At 43.8% G+C, this 24,358-nt stretch overlaps 2 protein-coding genes and 1 long non-coding RNA gene across 4 annotated transcripts in view; 2 read left to right on the plus strand and 1 right to left on the minus strand.

Annotated features, from left to right (window-relative positions):
- ralgps2 (Ral GEF with PH domain and SH3 binding motif 2) overlaps positions 1-9,145 on the plus strand; it is a 56,543-nt gene extending 47,398 nt beyond the window's left edge. Inside the window, exons 10-21 of one of the 2 annotated variants that reach the window (XM_052073231.1) lie at positions 1,171-1,308; positions 1,869-1,959; positions 2,025-2,092; positions 3,804-3,942; positions 4,024-4,175; positions 4,265-4,319; positions 4,756-4,833; positions 5,691-5,796; positions 6,215-6,307; positions 7,562-7,667; positions 7,798-7,889; positions 8,329-9,145. In XM_052073231.1, the coding sequence (XP_051929191.1) occupies positions 1,171-1,308; positions 1,869-1,959; positions 2,025-2,092; positions 3,804-3,942; positions 4,024-4,175; positions 4,265-4,319; positions 4,756-4,833; positions 5,691-5,796; positions 6,215-6,307; positions 7,562-7,667; positions 7,798-7,889; positions 8,329-8,358 (1,148 nt within the window). In that variant the 3' untranslated portion in view covers positions 8,359-9,145. The remainder of the gene's footprint in view (positions 1-1,170; positions 1,309-1,868; positions 1,960-2,024; positions 2,093-3,803; positions 3,943-4,023; positions 4,176-4,264; positions 4,320-4,755; positions 4,834-5,690; positions 5,797-6,214; positions 6,308-7,561; positions 7,668-7,797; positions 7,890-8,328) is intronic. The other variant, XM_052073232.1, reaches the window with a different exon arrangement.
- LOC127605616 (uncharacterized) overlaps positions 1-24,358 on the minus strand; it is a 113,617-nt gene that overhangs the window by 59,567 nt on the left and 29,692 nt on the right. The window lies entirely within an intron of this gene.
- fam20b (FAM20B glycosaminoglycan xylosylkinase) lies at positions 12,170-18,151 on the plus strand. The gene is made up of 8 exons (XM_052073239.1): positions 12,170-12,391; positions 14,061-14,269; positions 14,348-14,595; positions 15,460-15,546; positions 15,611-15,892; positions 16,671-16,862; positions 17,592-17,651; positions 17,745-18,151. Exons 2-8 carry the CDS (start codon positions 14,141-14,143, stop codon positions 17,974-17,976), a joined length of 1,230 nt encoding a protein of 409 aa, XP_051929199.1. The 5' UTR covers positions 12,170-12,391; positions 14,061-14,140; the 3' UTR covers positions 17,977-18,151.

Genomic DNA, 24,358 nt, shown 5'->3' on the forward strand with positions numbered 1-24,358 from the left:
TAAACGGCGATATTCCATGACCTCATTCATACATTATGCATGTTTTGTCACTCGCACTCATCTCCGTTCCACATGTGTGTGTGTGTGCGTGTTTCATTCAAAGACGGGAAAAACTGTTTATGCCCTTTGGTTGAGTCTGTAGGATCTCGCACCTCCGTCGGTGTTTTCACTCACTTTCACCTCATCTTGCACCAACTCTTGCTTCTCTTATGGGAACCAAACAAACGTGGGGCTGCTAGAAAGAAACGAGCCAAGGTGCTGGTAACATATCAGCTGTGCGATGAGTTGCCTTCCATCTGTGTTTAATTTCAATGCGTCTGAGAGGCTCATACTGGATTTCTCCGTCAATAACAAGGATCTGCTAAGCGGGCCAAAGAACTAAAGCCACTTTCAAAATATAAGGATGCCAGTGGTTTAATTTGACGGGATTGTGGCTTCACACCGGGGCCATTTGTTTGTAGTCGAGTGGTTCCAGCCATTGCTTGGTCAATTTTGCGTGTGTGGGCCACTCTAGTAGAAATGTTCAATCCCGGCCCCTGGCGACGTAACCCAAACTCACCACTGTCCTAACAAGCGGGGTTCGGTTCTACAGTCGCCCTCCTGCATGACATCACGAAATCGAGCCGACTTCACCGTGCCATGAAATTCGCACTAAAAATGTTTGTAGTTGTTGAATCCTTTGGATTATTTGGAGCGACGCATGCCAAATTTCTGAAAGCTCCTTTATCTCTCTTTCCGAATGGCGAGCAGCCGTTCCCGGCTGATGGGCTTTGTGTTAATATTTATGTCACGCGAGGCGAAGAATCTGACCCAGAGTGTCCAAGGCAAAGGGGGGGCAGGGAAAAGTTGAGGGAAGATTTTTTAACTCCCGGGGAATTTGCTCAGAGTTATTCTGGCTGACTTGGTCAAACATGAAACAAGGTGGTCCGCACGCACGCACGCCTGGCATCTGACCCCGTTCGCGCTCCTAGTCTTGTTTGTGTATTTGTCTTTGCCTTGTAATGAGCTGAACTCCCAAGAAAATGTGTGTAGGTTTTTTTTTTGTTTGTTTGTTTTTTTTCCAGAGCCAGCAGATGGCCCTGTCTCCATTTGGCTCATACCAAGGCAGTCAAACCGATTTGATGACGCTTAACCTTCCTCCTTCCTCTCTTTGTCTCTCTCTCTCTTTAGGGATGTACCTGTCCGACCTGACCTACGTGGACTCGGCCTACCCCTCCACAGGCAGCATCCTCGAGAACGAGCAGCGGTCCAACCAGATGAATAACATACTCAGAATCATATCAGACCTGCAGAGATCCTGTACCTACGGTGAGTTGGGAAACAAAACTCCACTGGTCCAGTCTGAAAACCAGATCCGAACATTGAACACGCTTTTATTATTACGATTGTGGAAATATGCTGTCATAAAAGGCAGTAGACTGCCCGCGTGAAGCATATTCCGCAAGTTGTTGCCGTTTTTTTCCTTGCTGTTGTTCTGTCTGAACATCCCCAGCGGAGTGTGGGAGCGGCCACCACCTTCTGACATCGTATCAATTCACAGAAGCAAGACACTTTAACATCCTTTTTTTTTTTCCGTGTGATACCGATGTGCAACACAGAATCAAGTCTACTCGGAATTCTGCGTCACTAGAATGGTCCTTTTTCCTGCCCTGCTGTGTTGAAAGCAATTGTCGAGCCACTAGTTAGTAATCGATTGAAAGTGCCCGCAGTTGGCTCAATATCCCGCTTTGCTGGGCTCTCTGTAAAACACAATTGCCGATTCAAATCTGGATGCGATCTTTGCGTGAAAGTGGCGACGGTATTCATGCAAACTCCACTGCTTCACCCACCGATTTTTCTACACAGAGGCCTTTCCATGTGTCTTTCAGACATCCCGCTGTTGCCTCACATCCAGAAGTATCTCAACTCAGTCAGGTACATCGAGGAGCTGCAGAAGTTTGTGGAGGATGACAACTACAAGTAAGCGGCAGTGTGCGGATTCTCTTGACCCGCAAAGCTCCTTTCATCGACGTGCTTTTGTTCAGGTTGTCGCAGAGGATCGAGCCTGGCACCAGCACGCCGCGTGCTAATGCTTCCAAAGAGGATCTCGCTGGTGAGTGTTGAGCTCTCCGGTCCCCTCCAGAAGTATGGAACAGCGGGGTCCATTTCTTTGTATTTGTTGTATGCTGACGACATCAGATGAAAAGATGAATAGCACACAAATGTTCCAAATTCAAGAGTATTTTATTTGTGGGTGGTATTTACGTTGATTTTATTTTTTTTTCCAAGATGGCACCCGAGTAGGCAGCCTTCGGCAAGTGCTCTTCAAGAGCCTTGCTTTTTTGTTCTTTTTTGCTGTTTTTGTCTTTTGTTTTGTCGCATGTTGTTTGTTGTTTCATTGTGTGGACCTGATATGGACTGTTTTCAGCGCTTTTTGGCCACGACATTCGTCAAAGGAGCAGTATCTGTGCTTGGTGGTTGCGCCTTCTCGGCAGCACGCCTGTACCAGCACAGATTTTGATTGGGAGGAATGTCGGCGCCATTGACTGTCGGTGCAGGACAGACCTGGGGCGCATGTGTTTTTTGGGCCAGTAATGGGCAGCATTTTTCACAACCCCGATTTGTTCAGTGGCTATGTCAGCGCTGTTGGACAGTCGGCGTTGGTGCGGCTGGATGGATGGCCGCTGAAGTTGAGGATGAGGAGAGAGGAGCGTTGGCGAAGAGCGGCGATGCGTATTTGGAACCGTGAGTCGCCGCTTGGAATTGAAGTGGATTTCCATGGGACAGGACAAGTGAACCAATCTCTTTTTTTCGTCAATGGATGCTACAGCTTCTTGTTGACTTTGAAACTTAGCTTGTAGCCGACGTGTGCACATTTTGAGGATGACGTCTCTGATCCACTGGTTAAAGGACACCTTGATTCTCTCCCCTTTCATCTCAAACTGCTTCAAACAACAAAGCGTGTGATGGAAAAGTGGTTAGAACTGCATGACTGTCGGTGTTTTATGTTATGTGTTGTGTTTATTATTTTACTTTATGTTAACTGTTTTGTAAAGCGCTTTGTTACAGCTGCCGCTGTTGTGAAAGCGCTATATAAATCAGCATGTATTGTATTGTATAAGATGACAACTCAGGACAGAGCAGAGTGCTTTTGGTTGAAGGCCTCTTTTGAAAAGAGTGAAATTAATTGGAACAGACGTTATTAAAGTCAATAACGTTTCATATTTGGTGGCATAAACCTTGCAGTAACCACATCAAGCCTGCGACCCGCTGAGATCTCCAGACTTTTGCGTTCTTCGTTTCAAATGCTTTTGCAGGCCTTTACTGCAGCCCCTTTCAGTTGGTGATTGTTTCTGGCGGCTCCAGGAGCCGAAATGGCCTTCGTTATGCTGGCAATGTGTTTTGAGTCAGTCTCGTTGAAGATTCTTCAGATTAGTTTGGACGCATTTTTCTCTTCACAATTAATTCTGCTGCTCCCATCACGAGTTACATCATCAATAAAAACGAGTGAGTTCATTCCAGAAGCAGCCATGCGAGCCAACGGCATGAAATGACCTCCACCGTGCTTCACAGCTGCACTTGTGTGGGGGGTTTTTGGGATCGAAAGCAGCTCCCGTCTTCCTCCATACTTGCCTTTCCATCACTTTGGTAGAGGTTAAACTTGGTCCCGTCAGTCTATAAAGACTCCAAAACCTTTGTGGCTCATCTCTGTGCTTTACAAAATCCGATCTGGTGGATTTTGCCGCATGTATGTATTAAAAGTAGACGGTGGTACTTTTGAACTTTCAAGTGCCCCCAACTTACGGCGGCTCTCCATCCCACAGGCCAGGAGGCATCTGCATCTCCTCTGTGCGGCCGCAAGTGTTCGGTGGTGGCCGACGCCACTAAAGTCCCAGCCACGCCCCCTTCCCCGAGGAACCTGCTTCCCTACGGACACCGCAAGTGTCACAGTCTGGGCTACAAGTTAGTCTATTTTTTTTTTTCCTTCACGCATTTTATGTATCCTTTTGTCAGCCGGGACTGATATCTGCCGCGTCCTTTTAGTTTCATCCACAAGATGAATGCAGTGGAGTTCAAGAGCGCCACCTTCCCCAACGCTGGCTCACGCCACCTGCTGGATGACAGCGTGATGGAGAGCAACAGTCCCACTCGAGGCCAAGCTGAGAGCTCCACACTGTCCAGCGGCATTTCACTCGGTGGGCACTAGGGATGGGCTATTTTATAAAAGGGCATCATTTATTTTATTTAAATTCACTTTTTGTTGTTGTTGTTTGTTTTCCTTCAGGGAGCAGTGAAGGCTCGGAACTCAGCGAGGAAGTGTCGTGGCCGGCTTTTGAGAGGTAAGAACCTTAAGGCGGTCCTCATTCTTGTCTGTTGTTTTTGTTTTCCATCGCAGCCGTGGTCAAGATGATGAATATCTTCATCCTTGAAGCGATATACGTTCACGCAATAAAAGCCTGCTTTTCCAAGGCCGCCGTGCCTCACCCACCGCAATGTTGCTGAGATATTAAAACTCAAGACACCTTGAGATTTAAAGAAATCACATTCGTCCCAAATTGCTGTCACTCTCCTACTCCCAGCCAGACTGAAAATCACCTTCCAAACGTGACTGAACGTTCCTAAAGAGAAAGCCCTGCTCATTCTTTCCACCTGATGTAAACCCCCTTTGAACACCGAGGGGAAAACACAAAAAACTTTTTTTTTTTTAACAAAAAAGGAAGAAAAACGTGTATTCCGTGGCGGCTACCCTGTTCTATCTTATCCTATTCTGAACAGGACTCGGTTCTATCACTCTCTGGGCCCAGTGACCCGCGTGGCCCGCATCCCCTACCGAGGAGTCCTGAGGGCCAGCAGGTATACACACCCCGAGCAGAATACCGACCCCGCCTGAACTCAAACTTGGCTTTTGTCCTTACTTGGCGCCTGCCAGGGGGCCAGGCCGCTGATGGCTAGCTTCCAGTGTGTGAATCTGTGAGTGTGTGCGACTGTGTTTCTAATGCTGGGCTCATCTTTTGGTGTATTCGGGTGACAGCACAAATCAGTTGAAGGGGAGGAAGTGTATTTTTTTTTTGTCTAAAATCTACTTTTGCTTTTTTCTTGCATGTATTTCTCTCTCTCTCTCTCTCTCTCACATGCACATACGTGCACACAAATGACCGAAAATTCGATGTACATAACTAGTTCAATGTGAGCCATTTCCAATGCTATTATGTCATTGGTATAAACAACGCCCCTTAACGGCCTTTTACCCTCAAATATAAAGCTTTATTCTGAAAGGAATAGGCCTTATTTTCTTGTAGATTAATATATTGACTGAAAATGTTTCTTTTTTTTAAAGACTACGACTTTAAAAAGTATTACCAATATTCTCAATGAGACAGCTTTTATTTTTGAAGATTAGCGAGAAAGTGCAGTTCGTAAACTTGAACAATAAAGATCCCTTGTACTTTTTGTACACGCTGATAATTTTTGTTTGAAAAGTTTTACAGCTCCAGCTACAATCTGCACATCACCTTGCTTGCAGCACCTCTGCAGACGAAACTTCCGAGCAGAGTTTAAGATGGCTTTGCAGATTGTGTCGCCTCGCTGCTTAGCTCATATCCACTTGTAGCCGCTGTGCACGTCGTCACGCTTGGTTTTTTTTTTTTTTTGGTTTAGGTTTCTCACACATGTCTCGAGTGACGTCTCGTTTCATGTCACCTGTTTTGTAGCTCGGCGGAGTCGGAGGAGCTGGCGGTTCACCTTTATCCTGGTGCGGTGACGGTGCAGGGGGTACTGAGGCGGAAAACCGTACTCAAGGAGGGCAAGAAACCAACGGTGAGCACACACAGACTTGTATGATTTTGACTAATTAGTTTTTCCTGTAGGACATTAAAACGCTTTGACATTATCATAACAAATGTTGAGCTCTCTGGATGTTTACAATCTGGCTCCCGGTACGACGGTTGATTAATGAGGTGAACAAAACACAGCAACAAAATCTCCGTTGTTAATCCGGCCAACGCGTATCAGGAATATTAATTATCTTGACGTCTTTTTCTCCCTCGCATCCCTTAGTGGTGTGCGCGCTTGGAAAGTACCGGTACATGCCTCAGTGAACTTGTGCGCAAATAATGGCCGCTCCATGCTCTATCGCAGATTTTTGTTGTTGTTAATTTAAGTTTAGTTTGCGTTTATAATTACCGGTATTTTAAAATCAATGCAAATTTCTGACATAATTGTTGTGTGCTTGCAGGTGGCATCCTGGACCAAATTTTGGGTGGCTCTCTGTAGTACCCAACTGTACTACTATCCTGTCAAGTCCCTGAAGGCAACAGAGAGAAAACATGTAAGCCATACACACACTTGCAGAGTGCTTCCTGCGTGCCGATGAGAGACTGCAGGTTTTCCGTCGCTTGTTCGCCGGCGCAGGCGACGCCTATTAAATGTTTAACATGCAGCGCAACAACGTCTATATGTACACAACGCAGTGTACGAAATGACCCTAACAAACATCATCAACTTCCTAAGACATCTGATAGCCATTATTTCCTCTCGTCGGTACACAATGATGTCAAGGAGGAACATTCCACTTGGTGTGCGGCCGAGAAGTGAAAACAATGGTCAACGTGATCAATTTGTTTAGTTTTTTTGGACTGCCTGATTGCACGAAAAAGTGTGACTTAAGGCGGGGTACGTATATACTGATAATCGGGTCTAATTTGAAGGAATGGTGTATTTCAGGCTGGTTCACAAGTTGGCAAGCCCCCATACAGTATGCCGATTGCCAGCCCCTAAAGCTGATCGACTTAATTCATTGTCAGCAGTATCAAATGTTCCAGTAACAGAAGGTTATGAGTAGTATGAATACAGTACAATGACATTGTACTTCGACCTGAAATGACTGTTTAGTTACATTAATATGGTGCCCGCGAAGCTTCAGTGTAAACATTTTATGTCAACCTATAATTATTCGATTGAGACTTTCCACGGCCTTTCCGTAGTCCCTAATTTTTAACATCCTAATCAATTTTCGTTTGAAACGTGAAGGATCCCCACTTAACAAGGCAAAAGATTTACCATTCTAAATACCATTTATATGGTTCATACAGTTTTCGGAGCAGATCAAGGAGGGGAAAAAATGACTCTTAACACATCCCACATCACAAGATAATCGTTCAGGATAATCGTTTGAAGACCTCCGATAATCTGGCCTTTGTTGCTTGATCACAAAGAAGGGAAAATGCTCACATTTCGCCAAATTTTCACTGTGTCCCGCTCTTTAAGTGTGGTTTCGGACAAAAAGCCAACGAGCATGCCAGAATTGAAGTTGATTGCTGTCCGACGTGGGAAATTGTTGCACAAAGCTCCTTGTTCAGCTTGTATCACATTGATGGCAGTGTGAAGTGAAAACTGTGCAGGAGCCATGCCGTGTGTGTGCGTGTGCGGACAGATGGTAGCACTCATTGACTAATGAGAACAGTGACATCACTCCCATACCGCGCGTCACTCACAGCTAATGAGAGCCTTGTGGAGGAAACGCGCGCACGCACACACGGACATAAACATACGTTAACATTGTTTCCCGGTGTCGTCCTGCCAGTTCAAGTCAAAGTCCAGTAAGAGCGTGTGTGTGGTTGGTCTGATGGCCATGATGGCGGACGATCCCGAGCATCCGGATGTCTTCATGCTGACCGACACGGAGCACGGTGAGCATCGCGCGCGTGCACGCACGCACACAAAAGGCAACTCTGTACATAAAATGTTAAGTTATATTCATAAAATATTATTCAGTGGCATTTTAATAAAAATGTGACGAGTGGTCTCTCTGTTGCCTAGGTAACACCTACAAGTACCAAGCGGGCAACAGGATGAACGCCTTGCTGTGGTTCAAACATCTGAGTGCTGCGTGTCAGAGCAACAGGCAACAGGTGCCATTTACATGCTACATTAACTTCACAGAGTTGCGCTCTGGTAGCCGGTTCAACTTAACGGAGCTTCATGTCACTTCCGTGTTTGAATTGAATAGACGATAAGGTCATGGGCAATATGGAAACGATTACCAAACTATATACACATGATTAACCACTGTAAAATGTTGAAAATAGCTTGAGAGGAAAACTGAACTCAGACGTATGCTATAACCCGTCATTTGTTTTCCTTATTTAGCCTTTTCACTTGTTGGGACCACCGACTTTGTTAAGTACCGCTGGTGTCGGTGACATATTTATCTGTAGCATTATAAGCAACGAGAGCCTAATTAATTTAGCAATCAAACGTAATAACTTAACCGATGCGGTGTTTGATCATGCAGGATTTCTTTTTTTTTTTTTTTTTAAATAAATTAAACCCAATTTTTTACTCATGCAGGTGCCAGCCAATCTGATGTCATTCGAGTGAGTGGCCCGACAAGGAGGCGGTGGAGCTTTCTGACCACCACTTGGAGCTTTCACTGCCCAATGAACGCATTGCCGCCGCCCCCTGGCCTCACCTGCCACCACTGCCTTAATCGAGAACCCTGCGTTGTGTGCGTGTGTGTGTGTGTGTGTGTGTGTGTGTGTGTCTACGTGGATGTGCATTTACGGTCTTTGACTACTGAACAAGGAAGCGTACCACTACTCTCGTGTCTGATTGGGCAATTGGACCTGGTTGGATGGTTCCGTCCAATCAGACAGAGCTCATCCCCTCCTTTTTTATTTAGATTTGTCTCCCCCGCCCCCCCCCCCCATCTTTTTTCATTTTCTTTTTTTAATGGGTGCCCCGCTTTCTCGCCTGCTCAGAAGACTCACTTTGAGGCCATTCAAAACATTTCTGTACCCTTGCTCACAGTTTTTTGGGGGAAACTTTGATCAAGCATAAGGGCTCCACTAATTGGTCGCTTCCTGAATTATTATTTTTTTGTACGTCTGTTTTTTGTTGTTGTTGTTGTTTTTTAAGTTAGAAGCCCCTCAGCTTTCCATTGTTTTTGTCATTGTTTTTGTACATATATTGTGTTTGCGGGTAGGCGCATCTGTCACCCCACCCAGGTACGATATTCCCAGAACCTAAGCTATAACACGCCGCTTGGATGCTTCCTCCATTTTAACAACTTTGGGCTGGCAGAACAACAAGCAGACTGTGAAGCAGATAGTCTGTGCCGTGGACTCTAAAGCTACCCAGAGCCGAGTTGAGAGTTGTCTTTTTTTTTCCTTTTTTTTTTTTTTACAAAAAATTAGTGTTATGCTTTTCTTCTGTTTTGCGGAGAGAGTCAGTGCAGATGACACAGTATTACCACGCAGTAGACCGATTGCACATTGTGTCTGTTACATCGAATCTGAAACTGTTACATTTGCTGTGTATTGTAGCATGAAAGTAGATCTGTCTTTTGAGTTTAGATTTGAATTTCGAAAATACCATTAGAATATTCCGTTTTAAAATTTAAAAAGGATAGAGTTCAAAATAGTCAAAATATATTTAAAGTAACACAACTTAACATCGAAAAAATATCTGTTTAAAACAATTGTCAAAAAACTATATATATATATATATATATATATATATATATATATATATATATATACACACACACACACGCAAACTTTTTTAACCATCAATGTACAGTATACAAAACATTAAAAAATTTCGAAACAATAAAAAAATCTTTGCAAATCTCAAATATTCCGTGTAAATAAAATCTTTACAAAACTAAAAACGTTTTGTTAAAAAAAATTAAAAATTCATAAAGAAAATCATTTTTGAATAATTGTGTACGGTACATCTAAATTGAATGTTTTTTTTTAATTGTTTTTTTGTAAATATAAAATTCTGGTTTGAAGCAATTGACAAGTAAAGCGTTCAACATTGAAAAATTCGGTGAGTGTCTTTCAAGGAAATGCACCGAATTCTTTATGCTGTTGAATTTTTTTCAAATCTCCAAACTGAAACCTCAAAAACATCCCAGTCACCGAATTTACATGGACTTTTTGTGTCTTTCCATCAAAATATTAAAAACGGAATATTTGAATGGTAAAAATAGTTCTGTCACAAATTAAAATTGGAACAAATTAAATTGAAACTCAGATGTGACTGATCTACATCCATGTTCTTTTCCTCCTTTGCATTTTTTGGTGCGTTTAATTTTTTACGCCCCCACCTCCCAGTTGTAGCGTTTGCATCCGCACCTTGCCAATGTTGTGCGCCAGTGAAGAAGCACGTTTGGGTGTTGAGTGCTTTCAAAATGGCTGCTTACATGCGCACGTTTACATCGATCATCTTACACCTATGGTGAGCTCCCACTAATGCACTTCACAGACCCAACAAGTAAACCCAACAATCTCGCCAGCTGAAGTTAACAGGCCCAAACAAAATCAGCAGACTTGGTCACACAAGTCGGACGATCCTGTGGAGGATATAATGAGGAAACCAAAGCCAGGCTCGGCAGTATCCTGCATGCCTGTACGTACATGTATGCATATAGATATAGATATATATCTAAATATATATTTTTACTTGAGCCACTTGCAGCTGTGAAACAATCATCTGCGTCGTGACTTGAAGGCCGAGCGAAAAACGGCGGACCCTGGGTGAGCGTCTGTGGTTATTTGGGACGGCAACAAAAGAAAGAGGCTGTGAATGACACTGAGGGACGCAGGGACTTTTTATGTCTTTGAGACATCACCACAATGCATTTGCAACCCGAATGAAGACAAGCACAACAGAAAACGGATGGATTGTTTTAGCGTTTCGAAAAGACGGCCATTTTGAGCACCTGTAAATGGTGAATAGACGTGGAAAAAAATTCAAATGCATTGCGGTCGGGGTTAGCGATGAACTGACTAATGTTAATTGAAGGTTTGGAAAGGATGCAGAAGGGGGGTTTTGTACATGGAGGGCAGGGGGTTATTTTTGAATCATACTAGGAATTTTCAAATTACAAAAAGCGCTTATTGTGAGTCGTTTGTTTTTGTGTCCCACTAATGTACTGTTTCGGGTCACACAACTTTCAGTCCACCTGCCAAACACAATTCACACAATGACTGTTCACGTGGGTGGTGGTGGAGGGTGGGGGGCATTCAAATGTCAAGCCTCCGTCCCCAGCGTCCCCCAAAAAATGTCACTTTTGAGTCATTGGCAAGTCGTGAAAATTCCCTTCTCGCTCTTTCCGTTTAAAGTGGACCCCTGTCCTCTAACAAAACACCACACACACCATAAATTGATCTTTTAATACATGATGTGGTCAATGTGTTTCCATGCTGTGAATGAATCCTGCCTTCTGAGCGAGAGTTTCCCACCCACAATTTTGACAAAAAGTTGGCAATGCTGATATGTACATCCCCCTGTGTGTGGGTGGGTGGGTATTTGGTGTGTGTGGGTATTTGGTGTGGGTGAGGGTGAGCGCTATGACCTCACTGCTGAGTGATGTGCTCACCGGTGTGAACACTGAGAACCAATAAACACTCTGCCCTATTTTTTACTCGACACATTCGCCTGCAGCTCTTTGTCTCATCAATGTTAAGTCATTTTTATGCTTTACTAATGTTTAACTTTTTCTTAGTATCTTGATAAAATGTGATAAAATGACTGTTGAGATGATGCATTTGACCAGTGCAAACTACAATCACAATAAATATTGTGAAATTAATTTGTATTGAAGGTTAATTTTTCTTAGCTGTTTTTTAACATACCTAAATAGTTTTACAGCAGCAAACGTTAAATCATACTGTAGTTTTTAGACTTTTTTGAGAATGAATGTTCATGAATATTTTATAAACGTTTTACAATGAAAAACAATTTTTACAATTGGCAGCAACTATTCAGAATTTTTAAATGATTAAAGTAGCAGTATGATACACTGCAATTTGACAACACTGCCAACTACCAACAATTAATATTTTTATGTATTTAGAATAAAATGAACGCCATCGTTTCCTAGAATAATGCTTTACAAAACACTGTCAATATAATGTATTGCAGTTTTGCACAAGTTACAAGCACAATATTTCTAAATTAATAGCTAGCTTTTAATTTTGAAATTATAATAATTTCAAGAACATTTATTCTTGAAAAATACTACTTGAAACTGTCCATGTGTGCATTCGTGTGTGTGTGTGGAGAACCCGTTCTCAAAATGATAGGATGCTTTTCATAACGCTCCACGTACGCGTCTATAAAATCCGATGTTTCTTGAACGTACCGTTCGAAATGCCCGATACTCTTGGTCCGACAGCGCTCCCTGGAGGCAGTAACGGAAGAGGCAGCTAATGTTTCAAAAGTGGACGGCACCGAGCATCAACGAACCGACAGCAGCCGGAGAAGCAAACCGAAACCACCTAAAAGGGCTGCCGCGCAGCATCGACTGACCGACACGTCATATCCGAGAGTGGAATTGCTCAATTAGCATCTTTTAATTGCTCAATTCGCCCCCGAAAACCTGCGGACACCGTATGGACGCGAGGTGAGAACATGAACGATGACGTTAGCTCGCTAACTAGCTTAGCTTCTAGCTTCCACAGCCAGGTGCATCCATACAGAAGAGCAACACAGGTTGGCCAAAAAGGAGATAGTTATCTTTTAAACGGCACAACTACTAACCATACAGCAACTGTTTACACTTTGGTGTGAAGTCTATGAGGCCATTCCCATGCTTTGAAACAACACTGGTGTAATGAAAGAGCGATTGTGTGTCTGGACGATGACGGGAAGGAGGAGGAAAAAAGAGGTGAGCTTTTGCCTGCGTGGCTCTCTTATTCGCTCAGGGCAAATGTATTGAACATTCATTAGCCATAGTAGTACGCCCTTCTACCCGCACTGGTGGAACTGTTATCTCACTAGCATTGTTTTACATCACTGCGTGGCCTTTTCTGTTTAATATTAGGACCACTTAGGCATACTAGTGGAGGTAGTAACACGTTGCAACTCTTGCACTAGCTGACACCTGCTCGCTTGCCGTTCTACTTATGTAGAGCACGATGTTAACTAATAGAATTTCATGTCACTAATACAAAGAAAAATCTCGTACCCGTAGCATGGAGTTGTCAGTTACATTTTCCATCTATTGTATGACATGTGGGCATACTAGTTGGATATATGTGACGAGTGACCTAAATGTGTACGAGAAGTCTTCCTACGAGCGAAGCAGGTTATCGAATAAACGTTCAAGCTGTTTTAGTACAACGACTGTGTCTTCCTCGCAACGTTTTTCACACTACCGTTTGACAATTTGACACACTAGTAGCGCCGCGTGTGCGCTAGTTGACATCTGGCTGCGTAGTGAATCGCTAAATGTCCACTAGTGCAATTTTATACTGCTGGTATCTAAAGACGTTTGAGCATTCATTCGTTTTTGTTAACAAGTAAGATGTTTGGCATTTGACTCCGCATGACTCAGATTTGTTCTTGGTTTTGCTGTTCGGTGCTTTCTACCGTCTTTGTTACCGATTTGTTGCTTTAATGTTGTATATGTTAGTTGCTCCATGCACAGCACTTTGTATGCAGCGATGGCTGTTTGAAAGTGCTCCATAAATACAATTGAGCTGAGTTGCAGCAATTAATCAACTCGTCGTCATTTATCAAATTCATCGACAACTTTTGCTCATCAATTGTTTTGAGACATTTTTAGCTCAAAATTAATCAGTCGGAGTTTTTGCATTGGGGAAAAAAATAAAAGCGGGTGGCTGTTTTCATATTGTATCTTGAAATTCAGATAATTTGCTCTGAGGAAAATTTCTTTAGGTCAGCAGCTCTGGATTTACTTTCTTTTTTAAAACAGACTTTTAAGTGACTATATGTAAAATGTGAGCTTTGGTAGTTAAATAAATGCTAACTAAGGTTGATATAGATTTTCCTTCATCGTAATTTCAATATCAATCAAAATAATCGTGATTGTTTTTTTCTTTCTTTTTTTCTTTTTTTGATAATCACCCAGCCTTTATGCTTTATGCCCCCCCACCCCCGATCAGTATTTGCAATATTCAAGATGACGCCACTGACGCCCGTCAGTGGTGTCGTTGTTTCAATTAGGGCATGGTATCTGTTGGAGCGGCGGCACGCAGCAGCGGATGTCCCCAGGGCGCCAAAGAAAATCAATGCCGTGGATTTGTGAATTTTCCCCTCTCCCCCCGTAGGCGGCCGCCATTTTGCCGGCGGGGGGGCGGCGCGGCAAGGCTGAGGCTGTGAGTGGGGTGAGGCGGCGGCGGGTGCGGAGATGAAGCTGAAGCAGCGCGTGGTTCTCCTGTGCGCCGTGCTCCTCCTGCTGGGCCTGGCCAAGATCTTCCTGCTGGACGGTGGCGAGGGCTCGGCGGCCAGCAGGCGAGATCTCAGGGCCTTTCGCAAGGTCGCTCGCTGGCTCGCGCTACACAGGAACCCATCTTCTTGCGACCCGCTCGTAATAAATGTGCCGTTTGTCGATTAGATGGAGGCCGGCCTGGCGCTGGCGCGGGGCGCCCGCCTTGTGCACACCCTGCAGTCCCCGTGGGAGATCGCCAGCATGTGGGTGGGCCCTCGAGAGGTGTACCCCGAGGAGGCGCCCGAGCTGGCCGCCGTGCTGGGCGCCCTCAGCCAAGCCCGCATCGAGCGCGCCGACGTGGGCTACAAGGGCACCCAGCTCAAGGCCCTGCTGGTGCTGGACGGGGGGCAGAAGGTGGTCTTCAAACCCAAGAGGTTAGTGACATCATCCACGGCTCATTTTGTTGCTCACTGTCACATTTGTTGCTCTGTGACGTGGTCACCTTTTTTTTTTTCTTTGGCTCATGATGACCGTCTGTTTTTCTTCAGCTGCATTTTTTTTGCTCGCTGCTTTATGACTTCCAATGTTTGTTCAAAGTTTCTGATTGTTTTATTGTCCGTGGATAATGTCCCCATTCTTCTCTGTGCTTATGACTGACACATTTCTCGTGTTATGGTTATGATCACCATTTTCTCTTTGACACATCACATACACATTGTATTTATGTAATTATCTTTGTTTTGGGTTTATGATAACATAGCCTTTGTTTCTTTGGCTTGTTTTCACGTGTACATGTTTTTTTTAAGCTCTATACTCACTTATTTGCTGTCTTATTATGGCCGCAGGTTTGAGTTTTGATTGCCAGTTTTGATGATTACAACTTTTCCTATTATGACGAACATTTCGACTTCTAAGTTTATGATTGACAGTTTTCACTTTGTCTTGTTTTCACTGACACATTATTTTTATTATTTATTTATTTATTATTTTATTATTTGTCTGGCATGCTTTTGTCAAGCTCATCACTGACGCAGTTCTCCTGTGATATCGCCCCTTTTTTTTTTTCTTTGGCTCAATGGGACTCGCATTTTTTTCAATTCTGTTTCCACTTAACAATATTCATACTTCTGTGCTTATTATAACCATTTTTTCTTTGGCATCACTTGACACATTTGTTGTTCTGCAGTTACTGTCATCTTTTTTTTCCTTTTGGCTTCTTATCACAAACACACCATGATATAATGCCTACCACATGTGCTCGTGGCTCACAAAGCTGTTTTGTTGTTCCCGTCTGGCAGATACAGTCGCGACTACGTGGTGGAAGGGGAGCCATACGCCGGTTACGACCGTCACAACGCGGAGGTGGCCGCTTTTCACCTGGACAGGTGCGTCAGTCCAGCTTATCGTCACGGCAACGACCGTGGTCACCTCAACGTCCCTCCGCTATAGGATCCTGGGCTTTCGGAGAGCGCCCCTGGTGGTGGGAAGGCACGTGAACTTGCGCACGGAGATCAAGCCGGTTGCCAGCGAGCAATTGCTCAGCACCTTCCTGACGCAGGGGAACAACACGTGCTTCTACGGGAAGTGCTACTACTGCCGGGAAAGCGAGCCAGCGTGCGGCCAGGGCGACGTCATGGAGGGATCTTTGACGCTGTGGCTCCCCGACGTCTGGCCGCTGCAGAAGCACCGACACCCCTGGGGACGAACGTACCGAGAGGGCAAGCTTGCCAGGTGGGGCTTAGACGCAAGAGAGGGAAAACAACACCCCTCCCCACCCCCCACAAAAGGACACCTTGTCGGAAGTTAAGAGAACCAATGGAACCATAACGTAAATACATTTAATACTACAATTCCTAATTTAAAAAAAAATGTTAAATTTAATAAACTATTATAATACATTAACAAAATACCTAAAATAAAATATATGAAGTATGTCAATATGACACTGCATTACAAAGAAAATGAAACTTGTGTTAAAATTAATATTTCATCATCATAATAAAATGTAAAAAAAAAAAAAAACCAAAAATAAAATGAACTGGTCTCTATTGTTTTTGTAAATTAAGGCGATTCGTTACTTGTAATATTAAAATAGAAGTGTTGAATTCCAATCTTATTTTAATAGAAAAAAAGCTGACTTAAGTACATTTTTATGGTCTGAAAGTGAATTTGGATCTGAATTGCCCAACTTCAGCAATTGCGCCGAAATGCTGAATTTGAATGACATGCACTGAATCGATTTAGTTTCATTTGAATCATTGCATTGAAAAACTGCGTTTATTAGTCTGGAACTGATGTCCAGTAAACGGAATTTAAAATGATGAAATGCACAGAAACATTTAATATTGAAATAATGAAATTATAATACTTGTTTTGAAAAAAAAATCTGTCAAAGTATTTAAAACATTTATTCCAGAAAAGAGTAGGACGGCTGGCATATGTTCTTGAACACTGTGTAATGTGCCCTAAAAAAATGATCATTGTATGATTTGTCGTCGTTCTTCCATAGGTGGGAGTACGACGAGAGCTACTGCTCCGCGGTGAAGAAGATGGCGCCGTACGACGCGGGACCGCGTTTACTGGACGTCATCGACACGGCCGTCTTCGATTATCTGATCGGGAACGCCGACCGCCATCACTATGAGAGTTTCCAGGATGACGGTGGCGCCAGCATGCTCATCCTGCTGGACAACGCAAAGAGGTTCGCACTCGCTCCTCGACTCTTTGCCCTCGGCGAATTGTACACGAAGCAAACTCTGAATGAGAATAATAACGATAAAAGATGGAGTGCAACGGCTCTGATCACAAGCTGCAATTGCAGACTGGTTAGCGCTAACAACTTGCGGTGACGCAGGTCACACGCCACCGTAGGTTAAAGATTTACCTGCTTTATTTTTTTGTGTGAAAATGAGAATGCTAGGGTCATTAGGGTGCAGTGTACATTAAAAAAATAATTACAAAAAATATATTAATTACATATTAATTAATATATTAATTACAAAAAATATATTACTAGCATGCACAAAGACACACAAATGGTTGTTTGTTTGTTTAGTTTTTTGTCCTCTACACCGCTCGCGATCGACCTGGGACCATTCCGCGATCTACCGATCGATCGCGATTGGCGTAATGGCACCCCTGCTCTAAATAAATATATTATGCCGTCAGCGACATGGGTGAAAGTGACGGTGTGGTTGTAAATGGCAATATGTGCCCTGCGACTGGCCGGCGACCAGTTCAAGATGTAGTCTGCCTTCTGCCCCAAGTCAGCTGGGATTGGCTCCAGCAACTCCCTGTGACCCCGTTCTGGATATGCGGTGTTGAAAATGGATGGATGGATGTCTTTGCTTCCAACGGGCGTCGGGAAAAAAATTGCAACAAGCACAAAGCCATTAAATTGTTTCCCATCTTTCCTCATCTGTCTTTTCAGCTTTGGGAATGCCGCTCTAGACGAGCGTAGCATCTTGGCGCCGCTCTACCAGTGCTGCATGTGAGTACAGCCTTCAGCTCTTGCTTTTCCCTATCTTTCTCCCCACCAAAGGAGAAAAAAAAAATGTAAATACGCCACCGCGGCTTTGGGCAGGATCCGGGTGTCCACCTGGAACCGGCTCAACCTTTTGCGGGGCGGCGCCCTGAGTGCAGCCATGCGGCAGGCGCTGGCGTTCGACCCCATCCGACCCGTGCTGGCAGAGCCGCACCTGGCCGCACTGGACCGACGCCTGTCCGCAGTGATGGCCGCCGTCAAGCAGTGCACCGAGGCCCACGGCCCCGACAACACGTTGGTGGAGGACCGCATTAACCTGCCACACCCCTGATTTGGTGGGAGGGGTGGGGGCAGGCTTTACAGGGTGGAACTCACCTCTTTTCTTGCTTTTTTTTTTTTTTTCCTCTTGGTGGACATACTGTAAAGGACTTCTTAAGGAGAAGGTCCGAGGAAGGAGGAAATGTGCCGACCAGCCGCCATTGTGATTGCTGTCCGAGTGGTGACAAGTGTACATATTTAAATGAAGTACATTAGACACACTTCATGTGTTAATAATAATAATATTGATGAATTTTGTGTGTGAGTGAGAGGAAAGTCGCCATACTGTGCCGTTAAGCTACTGACATCACAGACTTGAACAGTGAAGGGGGGGGGCTCATCTTCAAAATTAAACAAAACCTTAATTTCACCCGTCTATTGTTTTTTCCGGTAAACATTTTATTTCGGGTTGAGTTGAAGTCCGGCACTTGTGATTTCATCACAACAAAGAACACTTCCCACCCACACTCGCTGTTTGGAGACTTGGTGTAGTCACATTTGAAGATTTTTTTTTTTCGGGAGACTGTTATCACACTTGAGTCATCGCCCTGTTATGTTGTTGTTGTTCTCTTTGCGGCTCTAAAACCGAAAGTAGATACTATTTGAATCAACTGTTAATCATGGAAAAATCCATTCTCAACCAGTGACTTCCACTCTATTTGACGCCAGCAACCAACTTAATGCCAAATCTCTTAAAAAGAAAAAGAAAAAAATGTCTTCCTCATTGGAATCAAGCTGAAACCAAAAGTGGGGAATTAAAAAGTGAAGCGCTGTGAAGACTTGCACTTGACTGCACACTGTATCACGAGAAACGCTTTCTTTTTTTCTTGTGGTCGTGACACATTGCGCTCCATGTTGACATTTATGCAGTGAAAGCATCAGTTCTTTTTTTGGAGGGGGGGCGAGGGGTTAGTTTTAAAAGCCAGCGACAGGTCCTTTCCCAAATTCATTTCGAACACCTGTTTTCGTTTGTACTCAGCAGGTGTTTTACTCAAACCACAGGCACTCTACCGACCTCAGCGCAACCACAACCCTGTTGTCATGCTGCTACATGTCAACAATACGGTACAGGCAGCATCCTTGTCCTCGCTGTGTATTGACAATCATTGTTCATGCCCGTCCTGTGGTGCATCATTTTTAAGAGATTGTTCTAAAAATTATTTTATTAGAGGGTTTTAAAAAGCATATGGCGGCCCGGTGCTCCAATGGTTAGCGCGTTGACCTCACAGTGCAGAGGTTCATTCCCAACTCCGGCCTCCCTATTTGGAGTTTGCATGTTTCCTCTTACATTCCAAAATACCTGCATGGCAGGTTGATTGAACGCTCTAAATTTTCCCAAGGTGTGAGAGTGGATGGTTGTTTGCTTCTGTGTGCCCTGCGATTGGTTGGCAACCGGTTCAATTGCCCCCCGCCTACTGCCCGAAGACGGCTGGGATAGGCTCCAGCACACCCCCGCGACCTTTGTGAGGATAAAGCGGATCGGAAAATGGCTGGATGGATGAACAGCATTTATTCGAAGGGATATGTTCCAGACCAAATTTGCTGCTGTAGATTGCAAATGTCTCCATTGTGGGACAAATAAAGGTTTTCTTTTTCTTATCTTATTTTCTGTGCTCCATTGTGTACAAGCTGCGAGAGCACACACGCCCGAGGTGAGCCAAGCATACAACCAAATGAAACTTTGAAACATGATATCTTTTGTGTTTGTCTAGTTTTCATCATGGTCCGATTCCCTTTCCGTGGAGGAGGAATTCTACGTGATGGTTTATTGACATAACTTTTGACCGAACACACGTGTTTCCTGTCATCCCTTATCGTGCGCCTTAAAAAGACGCCTCACCCACCCCACTCGTGAGCTCGGATGCAGACGAGGAGGAAGTGGAGGAGGATGTATGCTGAACAAGGAGATCTTGCCAAGCAGGTGGGAGCTCGCACCACCAAGAGGCTGACGAACGTGGCGGTGATATTGGCGGTGCAGAGCCTGCTGGTGGTCGCCTGCCTGGCGGTCGCACTCTACGCTTACTGCCATCTGCAGCAGCTGGTGAGTAACGCAAACCATCGCCTCACAAATGCCTAGACTGTCGACTGTAATAGGATGATTTCAGTTCGCGTGGAAGTAAAAGTAGAGGTGGCAAAAGTACCCAGACTATACTTGGGTAGAAAAAGAAAGGGTTAAGTCGAGGAATTGACTGTAGCTAACTAAAAGTGTAAGCTGATATTAAATTATTCATTATTATCATTTTCTATTTGAGCATTATATTCCTTTGTTGTAGTTACGTAATTATATTCTGTTTAATAATTGCTGAAACATTTTATGTAGCTTGCATTTGATTGGCTGAAGAAAAGCAGTAAGTGTGTGTTCTCGTTCATCCGTTTGGAGGTTCAGTTTTGTTTTGTTTTTTTCCCCCTTTTAATAAACTGCATTAAAGGATTCCATCTCTCCTTTTGTCATTCGTAAAGTAGAGTATCCACTAACAACAACGAACCCCTCAACTTACAAAAGCAAACAAGTACTGACCGCAATATAAAAAGTCCACACACCCCTGTTCAGATGCCTTCGATTTAACACAGGTGTCAAACTCCGGTCCTGGAGGGCCGCTGTCCTGCATGTTTTCCAAGTCTCCCTGTTGAAACGCACCTGATTCAAATGATCAGATCATCAGCAAGCTCTGCACAAGCCTGACATTGAACCTGTTCGTTTGAATCAGGTGTGTTGCAACAGGGAGACTTGGAAAACATGCAGGACAGCGGCCCTCCAGGACCGGAGTTTGATACCTGTGCCTTAGAACAGGGGTGCCTATTACGTCGATCGCGATCCACCATTCGATCTAGACCTGGTCCCAAGTCGATCCGAGGTGGAGAAGGGGGGAGGGGGGGAAAAAAACAACAAAAACCATTTTGTGTCTCTGTGCATGTTAATACAGTAATATATTTTTTTGTGTTAATGCACACTGGACCCTTATAATCCTAGGAGTCTCATTTTCACCCAAAAATATTTTTAAAAAATCAAATAAAGCATTTTATCTTTAACCTACGGTGACGTGAGACCGCGTCAACGAAAGTCATGAGCGCTCAGCAGTGTGCAATTGTGCATTCGAGTTGTTGCGCAATATCTTTTATCGTCATCATTGTTCTCCTTCAGAGTTAGTTTTGTACAATTCAGAGAAGGGACGGGCAAAGAACGGGAATGTGGAGGGCCGAGAGAAGCATTTTAAAACGGTATGCGTGAGCTACGATCATTACCAGATGGCAAAATTGTGTCGCGTGACTCCTCGTCAGGCTGTTGCTCATTATGGCTTGCGTGTGTATACGTGAGGGGGCAGTGACGGTGTCGAATCTCAGGAGGTTGGTTGATCGAAAAGTGGATTTTCGGTCCAAAAAAGTTTGGGCGCCCCTGCCTGAGAATATGTTGGTCGTGTCTATGAACACAGAGTGCAAAAAAAGCCCCAAATGTATTTAGAAGAAGGGGCAGCAGATTTACCGGCACAATTTGTCCTCATGCCTCATCTTCCACTCAAAGTCAGAAGGGACTGCTGACCCAGCTGACTCAAAATGTGTTGGTGTGTTCCACTCTCTCTTCGGTTATGAATCAGCTCACTGGGACCCTCGGACTGTTTTTGTTTTGGTGGTGCCATGACCTTTCAAATAATACACAGAAACATACAAAAAAAAAGCCCAAGATGTTTCCACGAATGTTGTACGGATCTGTGGTTCTTCTTCTGAACGTGTAGGCGGGACGTGTTATCTAATGAAATCCAACTTGTGCCTTATTCCTCCACAGGCCTCACGAGACGACGTGCACATCCAGTTTGATGTGATCTCGGGTGAGTCCGCAGTTTTTGATGTATTGTTTGCCACTTTGTGAAGGATTGGGGAACAGTCGGTGTCACACGCCGGCCCGGCTGTCAATCAACTGCTGTGGTAACTGTAAGAGCTGCCATAGTCTGTATTATAAATGATTTATGATTTATGTTATTTCCCCCTCCCAATGGAAATAACATTCACTGACAGTGTTGGTATTATTTTAACATAGTTAACTCATTCAGTACCAGCCAATTCTAGACCAAGTCTGAAAAGACGTTTAAAAACGTCTTTGGGAGTGAATGAGTTAACTGTCAAATGGGTCGATTAAAATTGTACAAGTAAAATAAAGTAAATCTACTCCAGATGGGTTTTCTGTGAACTAGTAGCATTCCACATGTACATTATTAGATTATTGGGGGGGGGGGGGGGGGGTAAAAGTATTTCAGTATTATTGTCTGTTATGCAACTGAATTACAATGTGATTATGTAAAATCGGATTCGATTGATCGACAGATTAATCAATTATAAAATAATCGTCAGGCGCAGCCCTAATAAAGTGACTCAACTTCCTGTGCCTCTTGTGCTTGTCTTCTCATGTTCTGTCACCAAAAGCCAAAGAAAAAGTAAAAAAAAATTTTAAATGTTAAATTGAGCTCCAGTGTGACGCACTGCCGCCAAATGCCCCCCCCCCTCCCCCAAAAAAATCGTACCACACAAAATCACAGAACCTTCTGCGTCCTGTCCGTGTTTTCTTGACCCTCGGCAGACATTTTAGGTAACGCCACGTTGCGCTTCGACAACGTCCGCAGCAGCCACCAGATGCACCTGGCGGACGAGCGGCACAGTAAAATCGCGGTGCGTTGCGCCGGGCCCTACGTCCTCTACGCAGATGTGTGCTACCGGAGCCTGGAGCGGGGCGCCAACGGTACACTGAGACTCCGTGCGGCAGGCAGGGCGGCCCCACTGTGCGCCTTCCACCTAGCGGGCCAGCACGAGGCTTGCAAGGTGCTCCACGCCGTTGCCTACCTGCGGGCCGGAGACAAAGCCGAGCTGGACCTACAATCCACCGGACGCTTTAAGATTAAGAACGTGACGGTGGGCCTCAGCTACCTACTGGGGGGACGTTGTGAGTTCTAAAGACCGTGGACAAATCTGATCGAGACTTTTGTTCATTCCACCCGATTTCCTTAAATAGTGTCCGGCTGCATCATCGACTAAAAATAAAAGCCTCCCTCAAATGAAGGAGCCCAGTTGCTAACAAAAACAACAGCAAGTCTTGTGATGCAACAGAGTACAAACACTTTGTTAGCATACCTAAGAAGAATTTACATATCTGTAGTTGGAATTGTTATTTATATGCCTGGCAACATTTAATTTTACTCCACCACATTTCCTAAATAAAATGCATAGTGGATATAAAAAGTCTACGCACCCCGGTACAATTACCGAATAAACAAATCAAGACTATGATGAATGATTTTAAAATGTATTCTTAACGTGGCTTTTTTTAATCCTAGACTGCTCAATTGAAGAAAAAAAATCCCAAATCATCTATTTGAGAGGGAAAGAAAAAAAATCTCAACTGAAAGAACGTGGTTGCACAAGTGTGCACACCCTCTTATACTTCAGAACCAACCAATGTCAAATATGGCACATTCACACTTTAAGAAGACAGAGGTTACAAATGGCTGCCAACGTAAGATAAAAACTATTTGCCTCACAATGGAGAAATTCCCAATTTGCAGCAGCAAAATTATGAAGGGTAGAAGAATAAAAAGTAGATCAATAAATATTAATTATAAAACATAAATATAAGCATATTAAAAATGTGTGAGTGGGAGTCAGAGTAAGCGAGATGGTATGATGTTTAAAAGGATTCCTTAAAATAAATACTATAAAGACGATAAGATATGCATATTTTATGATATTTAAAATAAAGGTTTTGACATCTTGAGTTGTGGTTCCTCTTTAAGAAACTTTTTCTGGGGGGAATGTGGGATTTGCTGACCTCTGGCCACCCTGCCCACAAAGTATAACATACCGGTACATTAAAAACTTTTTTAAATCCATAAATGGAAGGTTTTTAAAAACTTTTGCTCAAGTCATATTCTACAATGTGACTAACAAGGAAAGGCAAGGACGGCGTTTCTAATGCTAAACCAAATATTGTGCTCAAAATATATATCCACCACAAACTGTAGCATTATCTCAAACATGAAGTCAGTTGACGCAACAGAAACATGGAAAAACACGAGCACAGCAACCCATAAAATCCAAAGCTTTTTCAACCTACAAAGTGTGTACAAGTACTTGCATTAGAGCTGTGGAAAATTACCAAATGATACAGATTAGACCAACACTGTGGGAACTTCCTTCAAACATGTCCAGGCATATCTTATCCTTGAACCCCCAGGGTAGAAGAAACAGGGAAAACCCAAAATGCCTTGAGGAGGTTCAGTCAAGGCAAACTCAAGGATGTGGGAACATCTTGGAAATCGGCTGAGAAAGATCCATGAGTGTCCAGTGCTGTCTAAAATGCAAAATGGTTTAAATAGTCCATGTCGCTAACTTTTACCGAGCTATGTTAGCCA

Source organism: Hippocampus zosterae, chromosome 8, assembly GCF_025434085.1.
Source record: "Hippocampus zosterae strain Florida chromosome 8, ASM2543408v3, whole genome shotgun sequence".
Lineage (NCBI taxonomy): Eukaryota > Metazoa > Chordata > Actinopteri > Syngnathiformes > Syngnathidae > Hippocampus > Hippocampus zosterae.